The 27,284-nt window shown below is 53.3% G+C and overlaps 2 protein-coding genes and 1 long non-coding RNA gene across 5 annotated transcripts in view; 1 reads left to right on the plus strand and 2 right to left on the minus strand.

The window, feature by feature from the left end:
- Nucleotides 1-27,284, plus strand: part of LOC134434161 (zinc finger protein 501-like) — a 75,978-nt gene that overhangs the window by 34,180 nt on the left and 14,514 nt on the right. Inside the window, exon 4 of the mRNA XM_063182844.1 lies at nt 8,722-8,726. Coding sequence (XP_063038914.1) covers nt 8,722-8,726 — 5 coding nt within the window. The remainder of the gene's footprint in view (nt 1-8,721; nt 8,727-27,284) is intronic.
- LOC134434162 (uncharacterized) lies at nt 13,511-15,571 on the minus strand. The gene is made up of 3 exons (XR_010031813.1): nt 15,474-15,571; nt 14,770-14,835; nt 13,511-14,614 (listed from the first exon to the last, which is right to left on the minus strand). It is a non-coding gene; the product is annotated as an uncharacterized LOC134434162 (long non-coding RNA).
- Nucleotides 17,167-25,698, minus strand: LOC134434077 (zinc finger protein 239-like). Of its 3 annotated transcripts, none has more exons than XM_063182774.1 (3): nt 25,629-25,698; nt 18,783-18,848; nt 17,167-18,629 (listed from the first exon to the last, which is right to left on the minus strand). In XM_063182774.1, exons 2-3 carry the CDS (start codon nt 18,802-18,804, stop codon nt 17,623-17,625), a joined length of 1,029 nt encoding a protein of 342 aa, XP_063038844.1. In that variant the 5' UTR covers nt 18,805-18,848; nt 25,629-25,698; the 3' UTR covers nt 17,167-17,622. The 3 variants fall into 3 exon arrangements, with proteins under 3 accessions (XP_063038844.1, XP_063038845.1, XP_063038843.1); XM_063182775.1 differs by having other exon boundaries at nt 17,167-18,624; nt 25,629-25,641; XM_063182773.1 differs by lacking the exon at nt 25,629-25,698 and having other exon boundaries at nt 18,783-19,704.

A 27,284-nucleotide genomic window follows, 5' to 3' on the forward strand; every position in this document is an offset into this window, starting at 1 on the left:
GGTCGTACAGAGGGCCCATGACCTCGGGAGGAATCAGGACGATGTTGCGAAGCCACTGCAGCGATCCCACCAGGCGTTGCACATCGTGGAGCGTCTTGACGTCTCGGTTGACCTTCATCTCGGGGGGTGTCACGTAGGAGCTTGTAATTCCTACTCCCAGGAAGGTCACGCAGGGTCCTCTCTTTATCTTTGCGCTCGCGATCTCGAAGCCGTTGGCCTGAAGGGTCTCTGTGATTGTGGTCACCAGGTGATCTACTTGGCTTGTCGATGGTGCAGCGACCAGGATGTCGTCCATGTACTGGATGATGGTTGCGGTGGGATTGGAGTGTTGGACTGGCATCAGTGCTTTGTCCACGGTGATTTGGCATATGGTTGGGCTGTCGACCAGGCCTTGTGGAAGCACTCTCCATTGGAAGCGAAGGTTGGGCTGCTCGCCGTTCCGAAACGCCACGGAAAGGGCGAGTCGTTCTCTGTCCTCAGGGTGCAGGGGTATTGAAAAGAAACAGTCCTTGATATCCAGTACTGCGCACGGCTGCCCTGTGGGGATGGCTGAGTTTGCGGGTAGCAGTGTCTGGACTGGACCCAGGGGTTGGATCATCTTGTTCACTTCTCTCACGTCGTGGACAAGACGATAGCCTTGTCCGGACCTCTTGGGGATCACGAATACAGGGGTGTTCCATGGGCTGGTGGAGGGTTCTATGTGACCCTTTTGCAGTTCGCGGTCGACCAGTTCCAGCAAGGCTGCCATTCGAGGCTCTGTCAGGGGCCACTGCTCAACCCATACAGGGTCTGATGACTTCCAAGGCAATTTGATTGGCAGCGGAGGGTGTACGGCAGTGGCCCTCAGGATAAATTTGTAATCCGAAATTCGAGCATGGAAAGGACGTCCCTTCCTAACAGGGGTGGAGAATTTTGCAAAATGTAGGGGTAGATTGCTACTGTCTGTTCTGGTCCCTTTTTCGTGTGAAGTGTTATAGCCACCAGCTGGGTGCTTTTCCATGCCCGGGACTGTCCCCCCACTCCGTTCACTGGGGGGACTTCTATGAATTGCCAATGTCCGGGCCAATGTGCTTGGGGAAAAATTGTGCAGTCTGATCCCGTGTCCGCCCAGAACTGAAACCCTATGACGTGGGGATCCTGGCTGCCGTAAAGGCGGCATGTCCCCCACACCATCAGAGGTTCCTTCCCTATTTTCATGACCAAGGCCACCCAGGGATCCCGCTCTGGGGCGTCCCCTGCTGGCCCTGTGACTCCGGCGTGGCTTGTGGCAGTGGGGGGTGCGAAGGTATTGAGGGTGCTGCACAACTCTACCATTGTATTGTTGGAGGGGATGCAAAGCTGACTGCTCCCTGTGGGGGCATAGGGTATGAGGGTCCCCTGCCCCACTGGGGGTTGCTGTGGCTGGGCCGCCGCATATTCCAGGTGGGAGGGGGCTGGCTGCAGGCCAGGTGCCCCCTCCCTCTCCCGTTTCCCTGGGGCCTGGATCTGCATTCCTTAGCTAAATGCTCCTTCCTTCCACACACCCAGCACGGCCCCCTATCTCCCCCTTGGCGTGGTGGAGCAGCTGCTGATAGGCGCCTTGGCTGTGGGCAGTTTACTGCCAAGTGGCCTGCCTGGCCACACTTAAGGCATGCCATCACACTGGTTATTGCAGTGTGAACTGCTGCTTGGATGGGAGCTAGATGTTCCTCCTTTGCAACGTGTCTGATCATGGCAGCTATATTAGACCCCTGTGGCAGTGACCTTAAAATGTCTTTGGTGGCTGAGTTGCATTGCTGGCATAGGCATTCTGCCACCACGGGACCCTTTGCCTCTGAGGGTAATGCAGAGGAATCTAATGCGGCCTGAAGTTTGTCCACAAACTGAGTGAAGCTCTCACTCTCACCCTGTTTTATGGAAGACCACGGAGATGGTTTAGCTACCACTTTAGAAGGGTCACGGATGGCTTCTCGGGCAGCACGGGTTGTTGTCATAACCTCATGGGCACGCAAGCCCTCAGCCTGTTGCTGGGGGGTGATCATAGTGGGGTCTGTGCCCATTAGCCTCTGTATGCTGGAGCCGTGCAGTGGGTGGTCTGCCCCTGTTACCAAGGCTAGCTGTTTGATGCAATTGTCCTCCCATTCTTGTTTAAAAACGATCATCCCCGCACCGTCAAATACATTCTACACATCTGCTTAATATCAAATGGAATATCGTCCCCACCAAAAAGGCCGTCAATGAGTGTGTAAACCATGGCAGAATTAATTCCCTTATCCGCAATCGCTTTAACAATTGCCTGCACATCTTTCGGATTGACTGGTGAATAAATCCTTTGGTTTCCGCCTGCCCCCCCCACACGAACTGGGAACACCAGAGTGGCAGACAGAGCCCATTCCGCGCAAGCCATTTTTATTTTCCGCCAGTTTGTAAGTGGGGTTTGGTTTTTCTCTGGTAACCCCTTCACCAATGCAGGAGCGCTGTGGCTAGTGACCTTACATGCCGCTGCTCTCTCTCTGTTAAAGCTAGAATCTGAGTCGAAATCCTCCGACCCTATCTCGGGCTCCAAGCTCGAGTCCGAGTCCGAGCCGGAAGTCGAGTAAAGAAACGCTTCCGGGCTGCTCTGCCTTTTCCTCGGGCTCCGACCCCGCCCCTTCCTGCGGGGGTCGGACCGTTCCCTCCCCCTGGGGTCCCCCCGCCTCCTGCTGGGGGAGGTCCTTGCCCTACAAGGACTTAATTTGAATAAAGCGCTCTGATTGGTCTTACGCGCCTCCGCAGGGGCCGCCCCGTCTCCCCGCTTGCCCGCGCATGCAGTGTTAAGCGGGCTGACTGCGTTTCCGCCCCCCTCCTCCTCCTTTCCGCCCTGACCATGCAGTCCGGCGTCATTTTCAAACGTATATGGTGGGGGGCCATTTTTATCGGTCCCTATGGGGTCCAACATTCCGGCCGCGTTCCGCGCCTCCTCCGCAAGCCCCTGCCAGAATGCCCGCATGTGCTCCCCCCCCTCCGATGGTGAGTCCGCTCTCTGAGGGGGATCTGGTGTTCGCGCCTCCGCACGTCCGTCCGGGTCAAGCACCTCCACGGTTTGTGTCGCCGCGCCCACCCACAACTGCGGCACGGCTAATAAACAAGTTCGAGCGGCTTTCCAGGTTTCTTGCTCTTGTCGAGCTTTTTGCAGAGCCTGGACAATTCTGCACCACGATTTTAGGGCTTTCCCTGAACCCAAGGACATAGTGTCCTCCGCCAGGGCTTTTGTACAATTATCCCACACGTCCGAATGTAGGACATCCACGGGGCTTTCAACAGCCCCAAGCTTAATCAATCTCGACAATGCGAGAGTTAAATCCCTAAGTTTACATTCTATACCCCATTGTGCATGCATCTCTGTTACGACCTTCGCTATGGCTTCCATGGTCCAAGCGGGTCCGAGGGCGTTCCCTCCCACTGCGGTCAGACCTGCTGCCGCAGTCGCTGTCCTCTTTCCAGGAGAATCCCCGTTCGCTGGGCGCAAGCCGCTTTCCCAGATGCTGGCACCAAAATGTTGCCTTCTATATCAAGGCAGGCGACCTGGTTCTGAGGTACAGCTCGACGGCCCACTCTCCAGGGCCGTTCGGGCCAATGACATACGCAGGCACCAATGTGGTGGACGGTCAAATGGCGTTTATTACTTCTTCTCGTGGGGTCTTATAGTCTTAGAGGTCTCTACGTCAAAAAGGGGTTTGTCTTTCTTATCTATGGTTAGTAGGGAATGGAAAAGTACTGGGTAAGGAATGGAAAGTTGCTGACTTTAGTGGGGCAACATTCCTATTGTTAGTGGGGCCACATTCCTATGTTAGTTTCTTATCTATGAGTAACAGAGGGTCTTATCTACGGGAAACAGAGGGTCCTGCCTTTCCGTGACATCGCGACAATCTTCCGCAGCGCCTCTTCCCTAGCTACCACATCAAGCCCTGCCTGGGCTGGGCCAAGCAGGTCAGACAAGCCCTGACTGCCATTCCCCAAACAACTCTCTCAAGGAGACATTTTAAAGGAATTACAATTGTTCTATACTTTGGTTTTATGTACTAGAGAAATACCAACAAGAGATTCTCAGGAGCTCAAAACAACCTAACAGCCTTGACTGGCAAATTTAGAAAATCAGAGAAACTTTGGCAAAAGGATTAATATGACATTCAGTCAATAAAAAACACTTCTCAAAGCATTGACTTGGCCCATTCAAATTCACAAACTCTAAACCCGTTCAATTTTAAGTTAATCAAAATTTGCAAGAGGACATATATAGAACAACTAGACACAGAAAGAGAGAAAAATAAGATTTAGAGAAGTGCACACACAGCTACCAGCTCCTGGATTCCAGTGGTGTTCAGATGGAAATTTCAAGAGGAGGTAGTGCCAAGATGTATGCTTGCCTTTTGGTCAGCTCTCAATACCCCTGGATCTCCCTGGGCCCTTCCCCCAGGTGGGACTTGGGGTCATTTGGTCTCAGGAGCTGGGCTGGGGGCTGCAGAGGTGGCTGTGGAGCATTGCCTGTGCTCTGCCAGGGACTGGCAGACACTGCTGGGCTGGGATGGAGGCTCTGGGGGGATTGGGGTTCCAGGGCAGTGCTGGGTTTACAGGGCAGGGCAAGGATGGACCTGCTTCTTCCTCCCCCCCACACAAAATATTTCCAGCCAACAATCTCCTCCAGTCTCTCACAACAGGGAATGCTGGAGGTGGAAATAGCAATTCAGGTCATGTGCACTTGGCTGAGAAGGGCAACTCTTTTCTATAGGAAAGAAAGCACACAGCCCCAGTATTTGGAAGGCAGGTGAGAGCCTCACTAGGGCAAGGCCAGCCAGACTTGTCAGGAATGGCAGATTCTCTCTGGGAGCAGTCTTTGGATTTAAGGAAATTTGGAGGTGGAATTCCAATCTCAGCCATGGGCACCTGGAGAAGCTGGACAGTTCTTTTCCATGGGAAGGAAAGCACAAAGGCTTTCCACAATGTCACATGACTCCTCTATTCCATGAGCCCTGCAATGTCACAATGAACCTTTGGGCCCTGGAGTTTGCAGCGTCACAATGGTCTCATTAGGCTCCACAGTGTCACAATGGACCATTGATGACAGGAGGTCCGTCTGTGTCACCTTGGAGCTTTGGTTCCACACAGCCCTGCAGTGTCACAATGAACCCTTGGTTCAATGGGGTTCCACAATATCACCATGGCCCTAAAGTTCCATGCATCCCTGCAGCATCACAATGGTCTCCTTTGGTTGCCCAGTGTCACAATGGACCACTGATGACACGAGGCCCAGCAATGTCACAGTGCTCTCCATGATTCCATGAGGCTCCACAGTGTCACAGTGGTCCCTTGGTCTCACAGAGCCCCACAGTGTCACAATGGTCCCTTGGTTCCATGGCCCTGTGCTGCTGCATTCCCCCCTCCTCTTCTCAGGCCGCCTTGCCAGCTGAGAAATGCTCCTTGGGGCTTGGCCTTGGCCAACATCCCCTGGGTTTAGCTCCTCTGCAGCTCATCACAAACACTGTCTGCTCCAGGCACTGCTGCTGCCCAACCAGCTCCTGCTTTCTGTAGGAGTAGCCCTGGGAACTGTTTTTGTTCCATCAGTGGCACAACATCCCTGTTCTCACATTGCCAAAGAAAGCTGCTAATGCTGAGTGTGGCCAGGATGAACCATTGCTGGGACTGAAGCCCCTCTCTTGGGGCCCTGCAAACAGAGCTCCAAAAGGAGCCCTTGGAGCTCTCCTGGGCCAGCAACTCCCTCTGAGTGGGGCCTCTTCCAGCCGGGAACTCTCCCGTTTGCTGCACTCGGGGATCCCCAACAACGACAGAGCCTGGGCCGATCCCCCCACTCCTCCAGGCTCAGGCCTTCACCCACTGGGGAGATGCCAAAGGATCCACAGTGAGCATTTCCTGCCCTCAGGGGAATTTCTCACAGGTGCCTTGCACTGACTCTTCGTGTCTGTGTGCACACAGGAATGCCTCTGCTGGGGAAATGTGGCAGAAATGCTGCTTTCTGAGGGGTTTGAGTGCCTTGGATAGCTGAGCCAGTCAGGCCTGTAAGTTAGGTTAAGTCACAAGGTTTAAGCTAAGTTAAATGCTGCTAAGAATTCTTCTTTTGCTAAGTTGTTATGTTTAATATAAGTTAAGTTAAATATTGTTAAGTGTTATTCCTGTGTTAAATTGCTAAGTCATAGGTTATAAGTTAGGTTACATACTGTTAAGCTCTGTTCTTTTCTAAGTTGTGAAGTTGAAGGTATCTGTTAAGGTTAAGGTATCAGTTAAGTCCTGTTAAGTTTGAGCTCTATTAACCTTTTTGGCCGTATTCCTTTTATCCTTGCCCTCACTGTCCTTGTGTCACACACACACACACAGAGGGACAGTTCTGGATTCATTTCTGGTTTGGTTGCCTGGATTCTGTTTGGTTTTGTTGTTGCTTTGTTTCCTTGCTGTGCCTGAAGTGTCCACTCAGGAGCAAAGTGACTCTTGCCAATGAACTTTGTGGTGCTATCCCTTAATATTAAATCTGGTTTTTGCTGCTCCCTTGCTGGGGATTTTTCAGCGCTCTCAAGGCCTCGTTGGTAGCAGGGTGAAAGAGCCCTGGCCCAGGCTCTGGCCCTGTGGGACACGGGGACGCTGCCGGGGGGTCCCTGTTCCCCTGTGCCATCCCCACGGCCCCGTCCCCCCGTCCCAGTGTCAGGCTCTGGGGTCGATCTCGTGGAACATCCTCTGGGGGAGGCTGCGGGGCCGGGGGCAGGGGGACCGGGGGGGACAGGGGACCCTGCTGTGCACGAGCAAGGTTGGACTACTCTGAGGGGAGCTGTGAGGGGGGCTGGGGCAGAGTGACCTCCCCAGCGACCTCACACTGCCCCTGTGATATCACACAGCCCCTGTGATGTCACACAGCCCCTCTGATATAACACAGGCGTCTGTGATGTCACACAGCCCCTGTGACGTCACAGCACATGCTGGGATGTCACGAATCCCCCTTGGGATGTCACAGAGCCAATGCTGGCATATCACTCTGTGATGTCATACAGCTGCCTCCTGGGATGTCTCAGAAGACACTGGGATGTCACAAACTCACCCAGTGATGTCACTGCATGTTCTCTGATGTCACAGACTGTTCTGTGGTGTTACTCAGACACCCAGTGATACCACAACCCACTCTCTGATGCCACAACGCCAACCTCCATGATGGCAGAGTCTGCTCTATGTCGTCACATCCTACCCTATCATGTCCACGCCACCTCTGTGATGTCACAATCCCCTCAGTGATGTCACACAATCCTCTCTGTGATGTCATTCTGCCACTCTGTAATGTCACCGCACACGTTTTGACCTCACAGCCTGCTATATGATGCCATACAGCCATGCCATGATCTCACAGCCTGCTCTGTGATGTCACACAGTCCCCTCTATGATGGTGTAGCTGTTCAATGACCTCACACAACAAGCTCTGTGATGTCATAGCCCAATCTGTGACCTCACACAGCCCACTCTGTGCTGTCACACAGCCCCTTGCTGACATCCCAGCTGCTCTGTGCCTCTATGACACAGCCTCAGAGGTGCTGCTGTGACACAGCCCCCTCTGGGCCATCCCACAGCCCCTGCCAGTGCTGAGCCCCTGTGAGCTCTGTCTGTGCCCTGCTGGTGTCTCTGCTGGGCTGTGCACAGGAGCTGCTCCTGGCCAGAGCTGTCTCTCTGCAGCGCTGCCCTTGCCAGGAGCTGCCTCTGGGCACGGAGTCTGGCCCAGCTCAGCAGCACAGACACAGCACAGGGACTTTAATGAGCCTCTGGGGCTTTGGTGCTCTTTGCATCAGACCCAGTCCCTCAGAGTGTACTCAAAGAACTTCTCAAGAGCTCAAAGTGAGATTGAAACACTGAAGTTTCTTGTACTTTAAAGAGATCCCTGTGAGGGACAGGACTGAGAAAGTGTCCCTGGGTTCCAGGGAGAGCAGAACACTGGAGGTAGTGATGGCAGCTGGGGACAAACAAGGCAAAGGTGTTTCTAGTGCTTAGCACACCTGGATGTGTTTGAGGAATGCAAAGGGCCAAGGCCTGAGCCCCAGCCCCTGGCCAGGCAGATCCTGTCCCTCCCTCCTTGCTCAGGGCTCTTCCCGGGATGGGCACTGCCATGTGGGGATGTGCAATGGCAAGGGCAGGAGCATGGGGCGGCCCCTGCCAGGCTGCTGAGCAGGGACAAGGAGGCAATGAGGCCCCAGGCCTGCAAGGGTCACTTGTCCCCTCGTGGCCTCAGGCCCAGGGCCAGCAGCCATGGCCAAAGTGCTGCCCAAGGTGGCTCTGTCAGGGCTGTCTCTCAGCTGCTGCCCATCCCTGTGCCCTGTGCAGCCCAGGCTGTGCTACGTTGTCCCTGCCCTGTGCCTCTGTCCCTGCAGGCTGTTGGCATCCCCCAGCTGCCCCACCTGGCTGGGCCCTTCCTTTGCTGACTGCTCTGCCTCCTGCCTGCCTCTGCCTGCCCACACAAAGCCTTAGGCTGCTCCAGGCTCCTGCTGGGGACTTGCTGCACCACAGCCCTGCCCTGCCAGGGAAATTCCTTTCTCCTGGTGCCAGTCTGAGCCTCCCAAGCTGCACTTGGCATTAATTCTTTCTCTCTCTGGCTGTTTTCCACTATGTCAAAAGAATCCACCATCACTGAAATCGCTCTTTAAACACTCTCCTGGCTCTGCTCCACTGTCCTCAGCCTCCAACCCACTGAGCACAGAGCTCCTTTGTCCATATACAGAGCTCATGTGCCCGAGGTCTCCAAACCCCTCCTTGGGACACCTCTGGGCCCTCTCCAAGGTGTTTCCAAATGAAAACATTCAGCTCATAGTCTAAGAAAAGCACCAGAGGACAGGGCCAGCCCGACCTGTCTGTCCTGGCTCCTTTTGTCTGGGACCAATCCTTGGATATACACATTTGGGAGGCCAAATTCTAATTTTGACCATGGTCCATGGACAAGAAGGCTGGTTCTTTTCCACAGGATAGAAGGAGCAGAGCCCCAGTGTTTCCAGGACAGATGAGAGGTGACCATCAGAGGCCAAGGCCAGCCAGAGCTGGCAGGTTTTATTTTGTGAGATACCCTTGCAAATAGGAATTTTTTAGGGAGAGTACCAATTTTGGCAATAGGCATCTGAAAAGGGGGACAGTTCTTTTCCATAGCAAGGAAAGCATGGAGCCCCAGTGCTCCAGGAGCTGATGAGAGGCAGCCCTTGACATCCCAACATCAGCCACAGCTGTCAGGTGGCCCCTGGGAGGCCAAGCAAGCCAGAGCTGTTCCATGTTCCCTGGGTTCAATGGGGACCCACAGTGTCCCAATGGTCCCTTGCTTACAGGTGGCCCTGAGGTGCCATACTGCCCCCTTGGTGACACGAGACCCTGAAGGGTCACAATGGTCTCCAAGGTTCCATCAGGCCCCACAGAGCCATAATGGCCTCTGGGTCCATGAAGCCCCGCTGTGTCACCAAGGCCCCTTGGTTCCAAGGGCTCCAGTGGTGCCACAATGATCCCCTTGGTTCCATGGGCTCCAGTGGTGCCACAATGATCCCCTTGGTTCCATGGGCTCCAGTGGTGCCACAATGATCCCCTTGGTTCCATGGGCTCCAGTGGTGCCACAATGATCCCCTTGGTTCCATGAGGTCCCCACAGTGTCCCAGGGATCTCCATGGGAAGGAAAGAACCCAGCCCCAGTGTTGCAGGGGCAGCCACCAGAGGCCAAGGCCAGCCAGACTTGACGGTACAGGCAGATTTTGCCTGGGAGCAACCCTTGGATATTAAGAACTTTAGAGGTAGAATCTCAATTTCAGCCATTTCTGCATGGATAAGAAGGACGGTTCTTTTCCATAGGAAGGAAAGCACTGAGCCCCAGTGTTTGGACAGCAGGGGAGAGGCACCCTCAGGAGCCCAAGGGCAGCCAGACCTCTCTGTCCTGGCAGCTTTCACTTGGGAGCAATCCTTGGATGTACTGACCTTTGGAGGTGGAATCCCAATTTTGGCCACGGTCAAGATGGGCGTTTTTTTTCCCCATAGGAAAGTAAAGCATAAAGTCCAAGTGTTTTGGAAGCAGATGAGAGGTGGCCACCCTCAGGCCAAGCCAGCCATACCTGTCTTTCCTGGCACCTTTAGTTTAGGGGCTTTCCTTGGACATTGGGCGTTTTGGAGGTGGAATCTCAGTTTTGGCTGTGGATGCCTGGACAGGAAGAAGAGTTCTTTTTATTAGGAAGGAAAGCACAGAGCCCCAGTGTTTCAGAGGCAGATGAGGGCCAGCCCTCAGGAAGTCAAGGCCAGCCAGACTTGTCAGTCCTGGCAGCTTTTGTCTGGGAGTTATCCTTGGATATAAGGAATTCCAGAGGCAGTTGCCCAATTTTGGCCATGAGTGCCTGGTCGAGATGGATGGTTTTTTCCTATAGGAAAGAAAAGCATATGGTCCCAGGGTTTCAAAGGCAGATGAGAGGTGGCCCCAGGTAGCCAAGGCAGCCAGATCTGTCTCTCCTGGCAGATTTCATCTGGGAACAATCTGTGCATGTAAGGGAATTTGGAGAAGGAATCCCAGTTTTGGCCATAGGGCCCTGGAGAAGGACCAGGAAAGTTCTCTCCCATAGGAAGGAGAGCCCAGAGCCCCAGTGCTTCAGGGGCAGGTGAGGAGCAGCCCTCGACATGCCAAGGTCAGCCAGACCTGTCCAGCAGCCCCCGGGAGGCCAAACCAGCCACACCTGCTCCCTGTCTCGTTGGTTCCATGGGGCCCCCACAGTGTCCCAAGGGTCTCCTTGATTCCAGGAGTCCCTGCAGTGTCACAGTGTTCTCCTTTCTTCTGCAGTGTCACAATGGCCTCTTGGCTTCCCTGAGCCCTTCAATGTCCCCATGGCCCCTCGGCTCCCTGTGGCCCCGCTGTGTCACAACGGCTCCTTGGTTCCATGGGCCCCACAGCTTCATCCTTGGCCCTTGGTTCCATAGGGGGCCTGAGTTTCACAATGGTCCCCCTGATTCCATGAGGCACCAGAGTGTCACAATTGTCTCTTTGCTCCCATGAGGTTCCATAGTGCCACCATGGTGTCCTTGGATCTGCATGGTCACAATGGCCCCTTGGTTCCATGAGTTTCTGTTCTGTCAGCAATGGTTCCTTTGCTCCAGAGGGGCCTTGATGTGTCACAAGGGTTCCATGGTTGCGGTTTGTGTCTCATCCACACTGGAACCCCAGCAGTTGGTAGCCATGTGCATTTCTTTCTATAGAGCTTCTGTCCTCCTGTCTTTCTCCTTATAATGCTCTTGATATGGAACATTTTTTGGTACCTCAACAACTGAAGTGGTTAAACGTTTCCAGGTGCAACGGGCTGAGTTAAGGAAGTTACTGCTATGGTGTTTTATGTTGAATTAGATGTTTTATTAAATCTTTTTCGAAAGTTTCTTGATTTTCTGTACTTTGCCAGTAAAATTTTGTGTCATTTTGACCTCTTGAGAATATATGGTTGGTGTTTCTCCTGTGCACCAAACTCCAGTAAAGGAACCTTTGGTTATTGTGAGAAACGACTGCTGACTTTGAAAATTTTAAAAGGTTTATTCAACCTTAACATAAATGACAAGAAAAGGACTCAATAAGGAAGAACAGGCCTGGGAGCTTCCATCGTGCCTGCCTACCACGTGCCTGGCTCATCCTCAAGATGGACACTCCGCCTTTTATACCCCAAGTATTGAATCAGCCAACCCTGGCCCCTCCCACAGTCTGTCAGTCAACTCTTCTTTGCTGTTTATTGGTGGAGTCTGCTTTCCTGCAGCTTGATTGGAGGGTCAGGTCGTGTCATGCCACGCCCCCTCCCCGAGGAACAAGCTTTTGTACTCACCTTCTTTCCACCTGTCCTGGATGGCTCAGGCTGTCTGATGGTAACAATAGGGGGAAAGGGGACTGTGGGGAGAACAGAGGACATCTAAACAACAGCCTGCAATAATGTAATCACACATCAATAAAGCTTCTCTTAATATTGACACAGTATTCATCCCTTAATTGCAAGAGCCAATCATCTCATTAGCCATCTGTAAGACAAAGGGACTAAAATCACCCAAAGGTGTGATCCACACTAAAAGGCTTGGTTCAACCTAAAATTACCCAAAGAGGCCTAAAATCCAACCATACAGGCCTAAAATCATCCAAAGTCATCTAAAATCCACCTTAAAACTGCCCAGTTTATCCTAAAACCACTCAAACAGACCCAAACCCCACCCAAATGGGTTTATATCATCCAAAGGGATCTAAAATCCACCCTCAACCCTCCAGATTTGGCATAAAATCAGCCAAAGGGGCATAAGATCCAAGACTGGCACCAGCAGCAGCATTGGGTCCAGAACTGCTCTGAGACCGGGACCGGCACCACTGTGCGATTGAGATTGACACGAGAACCAGAATCAGCACTGGGAGTGTTTCAGGACTGAGACAGAGACCAAGGCTGGCACCGGGACCAGGATCAGCGCCAGGATGACTCTGAGATTGGCAAAAGGATTGGAAATGGGATTAGAAATGGGATTGGAATTGGGATCCCTCCTGAAACTCTGCATTTGTTCCAGGGAGCTTTGGCTGCACCCCCAGGCAGGGCGGGACCCCCTTGGTTTACATCGATCTGGTGCAGCATCCTGGTCTGTATGGTCCAGTTTGTATGATCCCAGTCTCTGCTCCTAACCCCTGTGGTCCCAGCCTGTGAAATCCTGGTCCACGTGATCCCAGTCTGTATGGTCCTGCACAGCACACACTCCAAGGACCTGGAATTCCATTTCCCAGCCAGGAAAAGATATTCCTGCCCTTGAAGGCAAAGCTCTTATGAAGGGGCCAAAAGCCAAGTGGAGCAAGATCCTACAGTGACATTTCACTGCCAGCCTTCAGAACTTCACCCATGGCTGTTGTAGCTCCTGCACTGGGAACTGAATCAGGGCAGGGTCTTTGGTGGCAGCTGCCCTGGCTCAAGGGAGGCACTGAGAGAGAAAAAGAGCAGGCAAAGGGAGGCAGGAGAGAAAGGAGGACACAAACACAATCAGCTTAGAAGGTGGCACTCTGCCAATAGAACTGCAACTGACTAAAAATGAAAGGGACAGAAATCAGTAACTCTGAAAGTTTTATTTGCTATCAAATACATCCCAACCAGCCAGCCCCACACAATCCCCATCCCATCGCTCCAAATTGGGATCCCACTTCTCCCAATCTCCTTCCCACCCCATCTCACCATGCCATCGGTGGAATCAAGTGAGTTTGGCATCGGATTGAGTTTATTTTAAGGTGGGAACAAGCTATTTTGATGTGGGATTGAGCCCATATGAATTAAAATTCAGTTGTTTAACACTACTATAAAAGTGTGTAAGCTGAATCAATAAATCGGAGTTCGATTTATTGATCCAGCTTACACTTACACACTTTTATAGTAGTGTTAATTAAGTTCATACATATTGCAAAACCCGAGCTTATTATTGGCTACAGATTACACACCAACCCCTCCTTTTGTTGTCAAGATCTGTGGTTTCTTGTTGAGACGACTAACATTTGTTTTTCTCATCCTGTTGTTGACTTGTTATTGACTGTTCTCAAGGCCTCCGTGTTTTCCATCATGTTTTTTCTCATCACTTTACTCAAGAACATGGTGTTTATTGTTTAAGGAAAAAGCCTGGGAACTTGCTGCTTACAGCTGCCTTTTACTTTTTAACCGGCTGTATATTTTCATGGCCCCTCTATAAGCCATGTCTGAACAAAATTCTGCAACAGTTGTTTTCAGAGGGATTCAGTTGTTTTGAGGTGACCCTCTTGGCTTTTAGAGCAAAAAGAGATGGAAAACACTGCCCAAAATCCCCCCAGAGAACCCACAAATCCTCCAGAATATTGTCCCTAAACCATGAATTCTCCCTTAAAAACCTCTGAAATTGTGGAACTTTAGACATCTTTGATCAATTTCTTTCATTTAATAGCAGCCTGTTTTGGCTGTTTTTAAGGGATGAAGATGAAGCAAAAGAAAATTGAGGCCAAACGAAAAGGAGAGAAGCAGCCAGGTGTGTTCCCAGCATGGATCACAAGGAACGTAAGTGACCAGGGCGGTGGCCAAAGTGCCTCCTCCAGTGTGGGATGGAGCAAAAGCAGCGCACGAAGCTCTCGCACTCGGGGCACTCGCAGGGCTTCCCTTAGTGGTGACTCCGTTGGTGTTGGGGCAAGTGAGAGCACTGTGAGAAGCTCTTCCCACACTGGGGACACCCGTAGGGCCTCTCCCCTGTGTGACTCTGATAGTATCGGAGGAGATGGGAGCTGGTCTGAAACCCCTTCCCACACTTGGAACACTCGTAGGGCCTCTCCCCAGTGTGTATCCTCTGGTGCTGGATCAGCTCAGAGCTCCACCTGAAGCTCTTCCCGCACTCCACGCACGTATGGGGCTTCTCCCCATCTTGGAGCACCAGCTCCGAGCTCTGGTTCCATCTCCAGCCGCCTTCCCGGCCCAGGCTGGCTCTTTCCCCTCAGATCCCCGCCAGCTGCATTTGCAGCCCCTCCTCGTGCGGCATCTCCGGGGCTTGTCCTCCCCGTTGGCTTCCTGAGCCGTGGAGCCGCTCAAAACGGCCTCTTCCACCAGGTTCTGCTGCAGGCGTTTGTCCTCCCTGCTCTCCATGCTCAGCTCCTGCTCTGGGCGGGGAAGGATAAGGACAGGATGGGATTTGCCTCCGTGCCACAGGCAAGGGCAAGGAGATTCCCCCAGGGCTGTGCTGCAGCCGGGGGCCATGCTGGGCTGGGAGATGGAGCAGCACAGAGAGGGAAAGGCGCACTGACTTCCTCCTCACCTGCCTCAGTGTCCGTGGGCATCTTCCTCTTCCTCACACCCTGCCAAGGGTTGGCAATGGGAAATCCTGGTTTGGGGAAAACAAGGGATGAGCACAGTGAGTTTGAAGGTCCCTCTGCACCAGTCCATCTCTACAAGTCACTGGCCATCTGGGCTCCAGAAAACCTCCCAAACACCAAGATTCAGCCCTGAAAAAGCCTCCCAGGTCCCTCGCCTCCGGTGTTGCAGTGTTCCCCCCTGTCCTAGCTGCTGGGGTCACACTTGGATTGGGGGTCCCCCTTCTCCACGGTGCCCACCCTGCCCAGGCTGCTGGGAGACCCAGCGATCCCAAAAGTTCCCTCTTTTCCATCTCCCCACTTTGGGATGCCGGGGCTTTTTGGTCTTCCGGGCTCCCTTCTCCCCTAATTCTCTGCTCGGGGCTGCAGCAGCTCCAAGGAGTCCCCCCTGCCCCTCTCCAGGCTCTTGAGGCTCCCGCCAATGGCAGCGCTCCCCCCTCTCTGGGCTCCCCGCTTTGGGCTCCTGGGGCACACAGGGCTCTGCTCCTCCAGGCTGCCTCTGCCGGCACCGCCACCGGCACCCCCCGATGTCCCCCTGAGGGGCCTTTTCCGCTCAGCCTTGGACTGCTTCATTCTCCAAACATCCCCCCAAAAACCCAACCCAGGGACCCCCCGGGACGTCTTGGCCTGGCTGCCCCTCCTTGCTCACCGGCGCAACAGGGGATGGCGATGATCCCACTGGTGGGGGCTGCGAATTCAGGCAGGGCTGCAACGCGGTTCCATCTGCTCAGCCTTGATCCGCCTTTGTCCCTCCTCTTCCTCCCGCTCCTCCTGTTCCATCCCCTCTCCTCCTCCTTCTCCTCTTCCATCCCTCCTCCCCCTCCTCTTTCCCCACCTCCTTCTCCTCCTTTGTCCCTCCCTTTCCCTCCCTCCTCCTCCTCCTCCCTGACCCTCCCTCCTTCTCCTCCTTCTTCCCTCCCATTTTACCCCTCCTCCTCCTCCTGCTCCTCCCTAACCCCACCTACTCCTCTTTTTTCCATCCTTTCTCGATCTCCGTTATCCCTCCTCTTCCATGCCATCCCTGTATTTCCAGTCCCGGTCCATGCGATCCCAGTTTGGTGGGATCCCAGTCCATAGAATCTCAGACCAGTTTATCCCAGTGTGTATGGCCCGGATCCATAGGGTCCCAGTCTGTGCAGTCCCAGTCTATAGGATCCCATTTCACAGGGTTCCAGTTTATACAGTCCCAATCCCTATTTGGTGCCATTCCAGTTTCTCACAGTCCAGTTTATCCTTTTCCGTAGGATCCCAGTGCAGGCTATCCCAGTCCAGTTTATCCCAGTCCATAGGATCCCAGTTCCATATAATCCCAGTCCATAGGATCCGTCTGGGCTATCCCATTCCAGTTTGTCCCAGTGCATAGGATTCCAGTCTCTCAGGCATCTGCTGAGTAGGGAACTGGGATAACTGGGGGGCACAGGATAGCGGGGTGGGGGGGAACTGGGAAAACGGGGGAAACTGGCATAAAAAGAAAAATGGGATAAGGGGGAACTGGGATAATGTGGGGGACTGGGATAATGGGGGGAACTGGGAGAGTGGGATAATGGGGAACTGGGATAATGGGAATTCCGGGATAACAGAAATTCCAGGATAATGGGAATTCTGGGATCAAGGGGAAATTTGGGATAACAGGAATTTTGGGATAATGGGGAAATTTGGGATAATGGGAAATTTGGGATAATGAGAATTTTGGGATAACAGAAATTCCAGAATTATGGGAATTTTTGGATAATGAGGAAATTCGGGATAGTACATATGATCCCAGTCCCTATTTGATCCCAGTCCATATCTGATGCCAGTCTGTATTGCTCAGGATACATTCCAAAAGTCTGGAATTCCAGCTCCCAGACAGGAAAAGATGTTCCCGCCCTTGAAGGCAAATGGAACAAAATCCTACAGAGACATTTCCCTGCCAGCCTTCAGGACTTCAGCTCCTGGGACTGGGAATTAAAATAATATTTGGGAAATAAAATAATAAATAATATGGGGAGGGTCTTTGGTGACAGAGGGGTCAATTAAAACAGGGCAGAGGTCAATTAAATCAGAGATGGAGTCAATTGAATCAGGGCAGAATCCTTGGTGGTCACTGGGGCAATAAATCAAAGGAGGGTATTTGGTGGTCCCTGAGGCAATTAAATATAGGGAGGGTCTCTGGGGGTGCCTGGGTCAATTAAATCAGGGGAGGATCTGTGGTGGTCCCTGGGTTAAGGGACACACTGAGAGAGAAACAGAGCAGGCAAAGAGAGGCAGGAGAGAACAGGGGACACAAACACAATGAGCTGAGAAGGCGGCACTCTGCAAACAGAACTGCAACGGTCTGAACATGAACAGGAGAGAAATCAGTAAGTCTGAGAATTTTATTTGCTATCAAATGCATCCCACACACCCAGCTCCACACAATCCTCATCCCACCACTCTAACTGAGATCCCACTTCTCCCAATCTCCTCCCAGCCCCATCTTACTTAGGTGGCTGAGGAATCAAGTGAGTTTGGTACGGCACTGAGTTTTTTTGAGGTGGGACTGAGCCCTTTTGGGTAAGATTGAGTTGTTTTCACTGGGATTTCAGTGGTTTTCAGGTGACAGATCCATCTCTCTTGACTTTTGGAGTGCAAAGAGATAGAGAAGCTAGAAACATTAGGGGCAAAACAAAAGTAAAAGCTGCCAGGTGTGTTGCCAACATGGATCACAGGGAATGTGAGTGACCAGGGCTGTGCCCAAAGTGCCTTCTCCAGTGGGGGATGGAGCTGGAGCAGCGCATGAAGCTCTTACCGCACTCAGGGCACTCGCAGGGCTTCCCTTACCGGTGCCTCCGTTGGTGTCGGGTCAAGTCAGAGCTGCTGGAGAAGCTCTTCCCACACTGGGGACACTCGTAGGGCCTCTCCCCAGTGTGGATGCGCCGGTGCTTGACGAGGGTGGAGTTGTGCTTGAATCCCTTCCCACAGTCGGGGCTTTGGAAGGGCCTCTCCTCTGTGTGACTCTGATAGTGCCGGACAAGATGGGAGCTGGTCTGAAACCCCTTCCCACACTTGGAACACTCGTAGGGCCTCACCCCAGTGTGGGTCCTCTGGTGCGAGATGAGGTGGGAGCGCTGGCTGAAGCTCTGTCCACACTCCCCCCACTTGAAGGGCCTCTCCCCAGTGTGGATCCTCTGGTGCTTGATCAGGCTGGAGCTCCCACAGAAGCTCTTCCCACACTCCCCACACTCATAGGGCTTCTCCCCAGTGTGGGTCCTCTGGTGCGAGATGAGGTGGGAGCGCTGGCTGAAGCTCTGTCCACACTCCCCCCACTTGAAGGGCCTCTCCCCAGTGTGGATCCTCTGGTGCTTGATCAGGCTGGAGCTCCCACAGAAGCTCTTCCCACACTCCCCACACTCATAGGGCTTCTCCCCAGTGTGGATTCTCTGGTGCTTGATCAGGCTGGAGCTCAGGCTGAAGCGCTTCCCACACTCGCCACACTCATAGGGCTTCTCCCCAGTGTGGGTCCTCTGGTGCAGGATCAGGTCGCAGTTCCACCTGAAGTTCTTTCCACACTCCACGCACGTATGGGTCTTCTTCCCATCATGGAGCTGCTCATGGAGCACCAGCTCCGAGCTCTGGCTCCATCTCTGGCCGCCTTCCCGGCCCAGGCTGGCTCTTTCCCCCTCAGATCCCCGCCAGCTGCGTTTGCAGCCCCTCCTCGTGCGGCATCTCCGGGGCTTTTCCTCCCCGTTGGCTTCCTGCGCCGTGGAGCCGCTCAAAACGGCCTCTGCCACCAGGTTCTGCCACGGGCATTTGTCCTCCCTGCTCTCCATGCTCAGCTCCTGCTCTGGGGGAGGAAGGACAAGGACAGGATGGGATTTGCCTCTGTGCCACAGGCAAGGGCAAGGAGATTCCCCCAGGGCTGTGCTGCAGCCGGGGCCGTGCTGGGCTGGGAGATGGAGATGCACAGAGGGGAAAGGGGCACTGACTTCCTTCTCACCTGCCTCAGTGTCCCGGGGCATCTTCCTCCTCCTCACAGCATCCCAGGGGTTGGCAATGGGAAATCCTGGTTTGGGGAAAACAAGGGATGAGCACGTTTGTAGGAGTGTTGAGGGGTAGGACGGTCGGGACGGACGGAGACGAGAGATCTCTGAAGCCAGGTCGTGGAACTTGCGGTTTATTGCAAAGGGCCTGGGTGCAAGGCCCTGCTTGGAGCTGCCAGCCACAGGTCGGAGCAGGCCCGAGAGAAGAGAGGGGTAGAGAGGATGAGAGGGTGAGAGAGTAAGAGGGGAAGAGCGTAAGAGAGTAAGCTTCCCATTACAATACAATAAATCTTCTTCTCTGTTGAATATTCTATTTCTCACTAACCAATCTAGTACAAGATACAAATCCTGGAGCATTTACATACAGCCTGTAAGAATCATTACATCATGACACTGTGTTACATTTTAAACCCTGAAAACACCACTTTGGACCCCTTCTGCTGAGCTGGTAGGGTCTGCCCAGACCCTTGGGTCTGTCTGCACGCAGAGGGAATTGTTTCAGCAAAAGGGGATTACCTTTAGTCAGGCCACACAATTGTTTTCCAGTTGTTCACTAAGGTATCTCAAAGCTTGCTTCCATCTCAATCTTGCTTAGAGTTTCAATATTCTCAAATTCTTTTGCCAGACAATCATATTTATGAGGCTTCCCTGTTTCATCTTCCTCAACACATGTTCAGTTTGAATGTCCCTCTGCCTGAGTCCGTCTCTACAAGTCACTGGCCACGTGGGCTCCATAAAAACCTCCCAAACACCAAGATTCAGCCTAGGAAAAGCCTCCCAGGAGTTCCCTGTCCCTGGTCCCTCCCCTCTGGTGTTCGGGGGTTCTCCCCTGTCCCAGCTGCTGGGGTCACGCTTGGATTGGGGGTCCCCCTTCTCCTCGGTGCCTGCCCTGCCCAGGCTGCTGGCAGTCCCAGCAATGCCAAAAGCTCCCCCCTCTTGGCTCTCCCCATTTCAGGATGCTGGGGCTGTTTGGGCTCCCGGGCTCGCTTCTCCCCTCATTCTCTGCTCGGGGCTGCAGCGGCTCCAAGGAGTCCCCCCTGCCCCTCTCCAGGCTCTTGAGGCTCCCACCAATGGCAGCGCTCCCCCCCCCCTCTCTGGGCTCCCCACTTTGGGCTCCTGGGGCACACAGGGCTCTGCTCCTCCAGGCTGCCCCTGCCGGCACCGCCACCGCCACCCCCGATGTCCCCCCGAGGGGCCTTTTCCGCTCAGCCTTGGACTGCTTCATTCTCCAAACATTCCCACAAAAACCCAACCCAGGGACCCCCCGGAATGTCTGGGCCGGGCTCCCCCGCTAACCGGCGCAACGGGGGGGGGGCGATGATCCCACGTGTGGGGGCTGCGAATTCAGGCAGGGCTGCAGCGCGGTTCCTTCTGTTCAGCCTTGATCAGCCTTTGTCCCGCCTCTTCCTCCCGCTCCTCCTCCGTCTTATCCCCACCTCCTTCTCCTCCTCCATCCCTCCTCCCTCTCCTCCTCCCCTGTAACCCCGCCTCCTTCCCTCCTCTTTCTCCTCCCGCTCCTTCTCTTCCATCCCTCCTCGAGCTCCTCTGTGTTATACCCACCTCCTTCACCTCTTCCATCCTGCCCCTTCCATTCCTTCTCCTCCTCCCTTACCCCTCCTCCTCCTCCCCCTTCATCCCTGCCCTTCCCTCCCTCCTTCTCCTCCCCCAGCAGCAGCCACACCCTCGGTGCCCATTCCCGCAGCCCTGGCAGCCCGCGGCAGGAGCGGGGATGGAGCTGGGACAGGTCGGGATGGGCAGCGCGGGGCTCTCGGCTGCTCCCAGCCGCTGCGGACGGGGGGAGCCCGGCCCGGGCCAATGGAGAGGCAAACTGGGCAAACTGGGGGCTGCACATCCAAACTGGGCCTTGCTGGGGACCCTGCCTGGCCACTGCCAGCCCTTGGGGCTCCTCTCGGCACATCCGCCAGGGGGGAACGCACACAGGGCTGGGGGATCCCAGCAGTGGCAGCACTGCCAGAGACTGGGCTGGACTGGGATCGTACTGGGAGTGACTGGGACTGTACTGACTTTGTACTGGGATCATACTGGGATTGTACTGGGAGTGACTGGGACTGTACTGGGTTTGTATTGACATCATACTGGGATCGTACCGGGAGTGACTCGGACTGTATTTACTATGTACTGACATCATGCTGGGATCATAGTGCCATGTCAGGCCAGAATGTGATCGCACTGATGGAGACTGGGATCATACTGGGAGCATACTGGGAGTGAGTAGGAGCCTGCAGGGAGCAATTGTGACCCTGTTAGGGAGAAATGGGATAAACTGGGAGTGACAGGGATGGTGCTGAGTGTGACTGGGAATACCTGTGAGTAACTGGGAACATGCTAGGAGTAACTGGGAGGATCTGGGAGTGACTGGGTGCATGCTGGTGGTGATTGGAAACTGCTGGACTTCAACTGGGATGAACTGGGATAATGCTGGAGGTGACTGGGATAATACTGGCAGTGAGTGCCACTACACTGAGGATGACTGGGAGTGCTTGTGAGCAAATGGGATCATACTGGAAGGAACTGGAAAGATGCTGGAGGAAACTGGGGTACACTGGGAGATACTGGGAGTGACTGGAAAAAAAGTGAGGGTGAAAGAGAACAACTGGAATCATGTGGAGCACAACTGGTTCATACTAGCAGTGACTGGGAGCACACTGGGCTCATCTTTGGATCATACTGGGAGGGACTGGACTAATACTGGGAGTGTCTGAGAGCGACTGGGAACACACCCTGCACATCATCCCCCATGCTGGGCCTGACTGGGAGCAACTGGGAGCACGCTGGGAGCAAATGGCATCATACTGGGAATGACTGGGGTGATCTAGGAAGCAACTGGAACCATGCTGGAGGCAGCTGGGGTCATACTGGGAGAGACTGGAAGCATCTGGGATTATACTGGGGCCACACTAGGAGGGCTGGCATGTGACTGGGATCAAACTGGAGCTTACTGGGATCATATTGGGGTTGAATGGGAGTGACTGGGATCACACTTTGGGCTACTGGAAGCAAGTGAGGGAAACTGGGATGATGCTGCAAGCAAACTGGAGGAACTGGGAAGGACTGGATGCATGCTGGAGGCAACTGGGATATACTGGGCATGACTGGGGGATCATACTGGGAGAACCGAGATCTTACTGGGGCCACTAGCAGTGCCTGGAAATGACTACAGACATGCTGGGGGCAACTGGGATATACTGGGAGTGACTGTCACCATACTGGGGGGACTGGAACCACACTGGGAACAACTGGGACCATGCTGGGGAGAACGGGGCCCACACTGGGGGCAACTGGGAGTGAGTGGGTATAGTAGGAGTCCTAGTAAAATCTATGTATTGTATAAGTGGCCGTGCCCTGATCCTAATTGTAAATGGGCTGCAGCTGTGATGTCCTTAATTGGGTGGCTGCAGTGGCTAATGAAGATAACTGGGATAAAAGGGAGTGGGTTGGCTGTGCAGGGAGAGTCTTGGAGGAGCCCTGACCGAGAAGCAGGAGCAACACTGCTGTGAAGAGCTGTGTGTGAGAAAAGCACCCTGAAGGTACAGGACTCTAGAAATATAACAACAGCAATACAAGATAGGACAGCCGAGAGCTGTGGCAGCCTGAGAGCTGGGACTCCAGAAATATAATAACAACAACTGGGACCATGCTGGGAGGGACTGGGATCATCTGGGGAGTAACTGGGACCGGAGCAGGGACAACTGGGTTCAACTGGGACCATACTGGGAGTGTCTGTAACCACAGTGGAGTGACGGAAGCACACTGGGAACAGCTGGGCCTATGCTGGGAGCAACTGGGATCACAGTGGGGGCACTGGCATCAGCGTGGGAGTGACTGGGAGCAACTGGGATTAGACTGCAAGTGACTGGGATCATACTGGGAGTAGATTGCAATCACACTGGGATTACACTGGGAGTGAATGGAACCTGACTGGGGGTTACTGGGAGCTACTGGGCCCATGTTGGGAGGAAAATGTGACACACTGGGAGCAACTGGGATCAGCTGGAAGGTTCTGGAACCATGATGAGAGCACTGAGACTATAACTGGGGCAACTGGGATCATACTGGGAGCAACTGGGACCACCCTTTGAACAACAGATGGAAACTGGGATTGTGCTAGAGGAAACTGGGAGCAACTGGGAAAGACTGGGATCATTCTGAGGAAACTAAAACCCACTGGGAGTGTCTCTAACCATACTGGGGGGACTGGAACCACACTGGGAACAGCTGGGATCATGCTGGGAGCAACTGGGACGATGCTGGGGGAAACTGAATCTACCCTGGAGGCAACTGGGCACCACTGGGACCCTGCTGGGAGGGACTGGGACTGTTATTGGGGCAACTGGGATCATAATGGGAGGAACTGGGAACAACTGGAATTATGCTGGGAGCAACTGGGATCACAGTGAGAGCAGCTGAGTCCATACTGGGTTACACTGGGACCGCATTGAGAGTGACTGGAATCATACTGGCATTGACTGGGAGTGGCTGGTTTTGTGGATTTTGGGGGGGTTTTGGATTTTGGGGGATTTTATTGGCATGTTGAGGGGGAGTTTTTCTGGGGGTGTTTGGGGGTTTATTGAATTTTTTGTGGCTTCTTTTGAATTTTGTTTGTTTTACTGAGATTTTGTTGGGATTTTTTGGGATTCTCAATGATTCTGGGGGTTTTATTGGGATTTTTAGGAGATTTTGGGGCATTTTATTGGCATTGTGGAGACATTTAGTGGGGTTCATTGGGGTTTTGGGTTTTTTTGGGATTTTTGGTGGGATTTCAGGGGTTTTGTGGGGGTTTTTTGTGTGTTGCCAGAATTTCTTTGGATCTTGGGGGAGATTTTGTGGGACTTTTTATGGTTTTGTGGACATTTTTGGGGGACTTGAGGAGTTTAGTCAGGATTATTGGGATTTCAAAGGATTTTGTGGGCTTTTATTGGGATTCTAGGGTGTTCTAATGAGATTCTGAGAGATTTAATTGGGATTTAGTGGGTTTTATTTGGACTTTGGGAGTTTTAAGGAGATTTTGGTGCCTCTCAGCTCTTCCCCACACCAAGGAATGCCCCAAAAGCCCCCCAAAATTCCATGAAAATCCCACAAAATCCCCCCTAATTACAAGAAAACCCTCGAAAACCCCAGAGAATCTCTGAAAATCCCAGTGGAACTCACCAAGATTAAAAAATACTCCAAATAATTTCAATAAGTCCTTTCTCAAGAAACCCCTCACAACCCCAATAAAATCCCCCAAAATACAAAAGCCTGAAAATCACGCAATTCTCGCCCAGTAATTACATCCCAAAACCTCAAATAATTCCTTAGAAACTGACAATAAAATCCCCCAAAGCCCAAAAAAGTCACCCCATAATCCCCCAAACCCTCGCAAAATCCCCACAAACCCCCCCAGAATCCCCCAGACTCAGTGGGCCCGTCCTGGATCAGGGGTGTGAGAGGCAAAGCTGTGTTTCGTGTCAGGTACAAACAGCTGACGTGTGTACTTGTGAATGCGAAATGTGTGGACATCGACAACGGGATAGTTGTGAATTCTAATAATAACTGAGGAAAATAAAGCATGGAAAAAGGCCTTTGAACCTATCTTTTGTTTGCAATTAACCCTAGTTGATTTAGGAGCATTGGAATTAAGGTGTTAAGGATGTTCCTTTTTGCTTGCATTTCATCCATAAAAAGCTCTGCAATAATAACCTTCTGAAGTATAATTTTAGAATATTACTTGTATCCTTGAAACTATACCTTTGGAATATATATAAAGGAAATATGCTTATCTCACGCCTAATTGAAGCAGAGAAAAACACCTTGAGAAAGGAAGATGAACATCACCTCAAGGGTTTATGGTTTCAACCAAAGAGAAGCTGGACATCACTGTAATGAGATTTATGGTCTCTGCAATTAAAAGGTGGACACACATCTGGGGAGCTGGACCCCACCAGATGGGATTCGTCTTTCTTCTTTTGGAAACTAGACCATCAACATCTGGGGATACTCCTTTGAGATACATCCTGAGAAATTAAAATCACAATAGTGTATAGAATTGTGATGTAATAATTTGGAATAAAAATTGATGATGAGTAAAAGATTAGAAATAGAAACTACTGAAAAAAGCTGATGACTACCCCTATAAATACCTGTAACCATCAATTATCGGTGTGCAGTTGGAGGGAAACCTTCCCCCACTGTACCCGGCCCTGTATTGCTCATACTTTACCATAATAAATAATAAATTTATTGCTGCTTGAATATTGGCCTAGTCAAGCTTCTTATTCATAACAGGGGGCACCGGCCGGTGGAACAGGAGCCACTTCAGAGGGCCCTCGGAGCTTTTTGGGGAGGGGGCACCATGGGAGACCCCCAAAAACCGGGTGGGAGGGGGAGAACCCCTGCTGTGCCCCCTCCCCCCGAAACCCCCAGACCCCGGTTCAGGGTGGGCCTGGACCCCCCGGGACCCCCAAATCTCCCCCGAGACCCCTCCAGGAACCCCAAACCGCCCAGAGCCCCCCCCAGGATTTGCCCAGAACCACCCTGGGCACCAAAACCTCCCCAGGACTCTCAGACCCCCCCCCCATTTCCCCCCGAAATTCACCCCAGACCCACCTGAGACCCCCCCGCAAATCCATCAGACTGCCCCAAATCCCCCTCAGACTCCTCAATTCCCCCCAAAACCCTATGAAATCCGCTCAGACTCCCCCAAATTTCTCCCCGGACCAACCTCGCAACCCCCCAGTTCCTCACACAATCCCCCAAAATCCCCTCAGACCCTCCCACTTCCCCTCAGATCCCCCTAAACCCACCTCAGAACGATCCAGACTCGCTCAAGCCGCGTCCGCCGACACCCCTAGCCAAGAGCGGCGCGTCCCGCCGAGCCGACCAATCACCGCGCTGCGTGGCCCCGAACTAACGAATCACGGCGCAGCTCCCCCCAGCAAGGCCCGCCTCCCCGGCGCCGCCCCAGCCAATCAGAGGCGAGCCAGAAGCGGCGCCCCGCCCCGTTCCCCGCCGCCGCCGGGACCCGCCGGGCTCGGGACAGGAGCGGGAGGGGCCGGAGAGGGGATGGGGGGGGGCGGGGGAGGGTCCGGAGGGGCTTTGGGGAGGGGCCCTGGGGCATTGTGGGGGGACCTGGGGGGCGCGGATGGGTCCTAAGAGGGATCACGAAGCGGGGTGGTCGTGGGAGGGTCTGGGAGGGTTTTGGGGTGGGGTCGTAGGAAGGTCTTGGGAGGGTCTGGGGGTGTTGGGATGGTCCTGCGGGAGTTTGGGGCGGGCTCTGGGGGGGTCCTGAGGGTGTCCTGGGAGGGTTTTGGAGGTTTTGGGGAGGGGCTCTGGCAGTGTGATAAACAGGGCCAGGAGAGCAGCTCCTTTCAAAAGGCCTTTATTAAAGACAGCTCTGGGTGCGGAACCCGAGGGGTCGCGCGCGGCGCCGCTGCTCCCACAGGACCGCGCTGAGCAGGAGGAGGAGGAGCAGCAGCAGCAGCAGCAGCAGCGCAGCTTTGTCTCTCGGCACAGCCGGGGCTTCCGTCCTCACCAGAGTCCTTAGGAAGGCAACGTTGGGTCGGAGCATAGGGGGATCCTCCAAGCTGAGCACTATTAAAATTATGGGGGCAGGACAGAATCCGGCTCTGCTCAAGGGTGGGTGATTTAGTGCGATTCTGCTGGGGTAAAGTCATCGTTTATGTGCTGGTTTGTTGTTCGGAGAGGGTTCATGGAGTTCCCACAGCGTCTCATTTAAATTCAGTCTGGGACGGGAAGGGATACAAATCTGGGCTGAGACGGAAAGGGGCACAAATACAGAGTATGCCGGGGAGAGATACAAATACAGGTAACGTTCAATGTTTAACAACAGACCAACACTTCAAATTCAGACCCTATCAACTTCATTAACATCAAATAGCAATTACTGCTCTGAAAAAGAGCTCTCATCCCCAGGGTTTCATTTCTCAAATCTGTTGGAGCAAAAATGAGCAATGTGCCCTGCTGGTGTTGAGATGTTCTGAGTCCCTCAGCTGTGAGTTGGGTTCCTGTGCTGTCCTGCCTGGTGCTTGCTGGATGTGCTGGAACAAAGAGCTTGGGCCCTTGATGAAAACGACGACAGATGAGTTCATTGGGATTTACGGGGCTCAGAGTAAAAGGGACGAAGCTCAGGTTTGATCTAGAAAATACTTCCTCCCTGTCAGGATGGTGAAGTCCTGGCTTCACAGATTGCTCAGAGAAGCCAAGTAAATAAAGTTTCAGAATTCTTCATTTCTGTCCCATTCCTATTCCATAAGCCCAGGTTTGGTTTTCAGAGTGCCACCTTGTCAGCTGGTTGCCATTTGTGTCCGGCTTTCTCTCTTGATTTCCTGGGTCTGCTCCTTTTCCCTTCCAGGGTGTCTCTTTACCTGTGGCAGCTCCCAGCCAAAGACCCTCCCCTGATTATTTTTTTTTTCCCTTCCCCATCCAGGTGCTCAAACAGC

This window comes from Melospiza melodia, unplaced genomic scaffold (genome assembly GCF_035770615.1).
Source record: "Melospiza melodia melodia isolate bMelMel2 unplaced genomic scaffold, bMelMel2.pri scaffold_32, whole genome shotgun sequence".
Taxonomy (NCBI): domain Eukaryota; kingdom Metazoa; phylum Chordata; class Aves; order Passeriformes; family Passerellidae; genus Melospiza; species Melospiza melodia.

Coding starts and splice junctions, on each gene's coding strand:
- LOC134434077 (XM_063182773.1), bottom strand. CDS start 19,182: ATGCTCCAGGATTTGTATCTTGTACTAGATTGGTTAGTGAGAAATAGA. Junction 18,630..18,782: donor GCCCCGGGACACTGAGGCAG/GTGAGAAGGAAG, acceptor TTCCTCCCCCAG/AGCAGGAGCTGAGCATGGAG.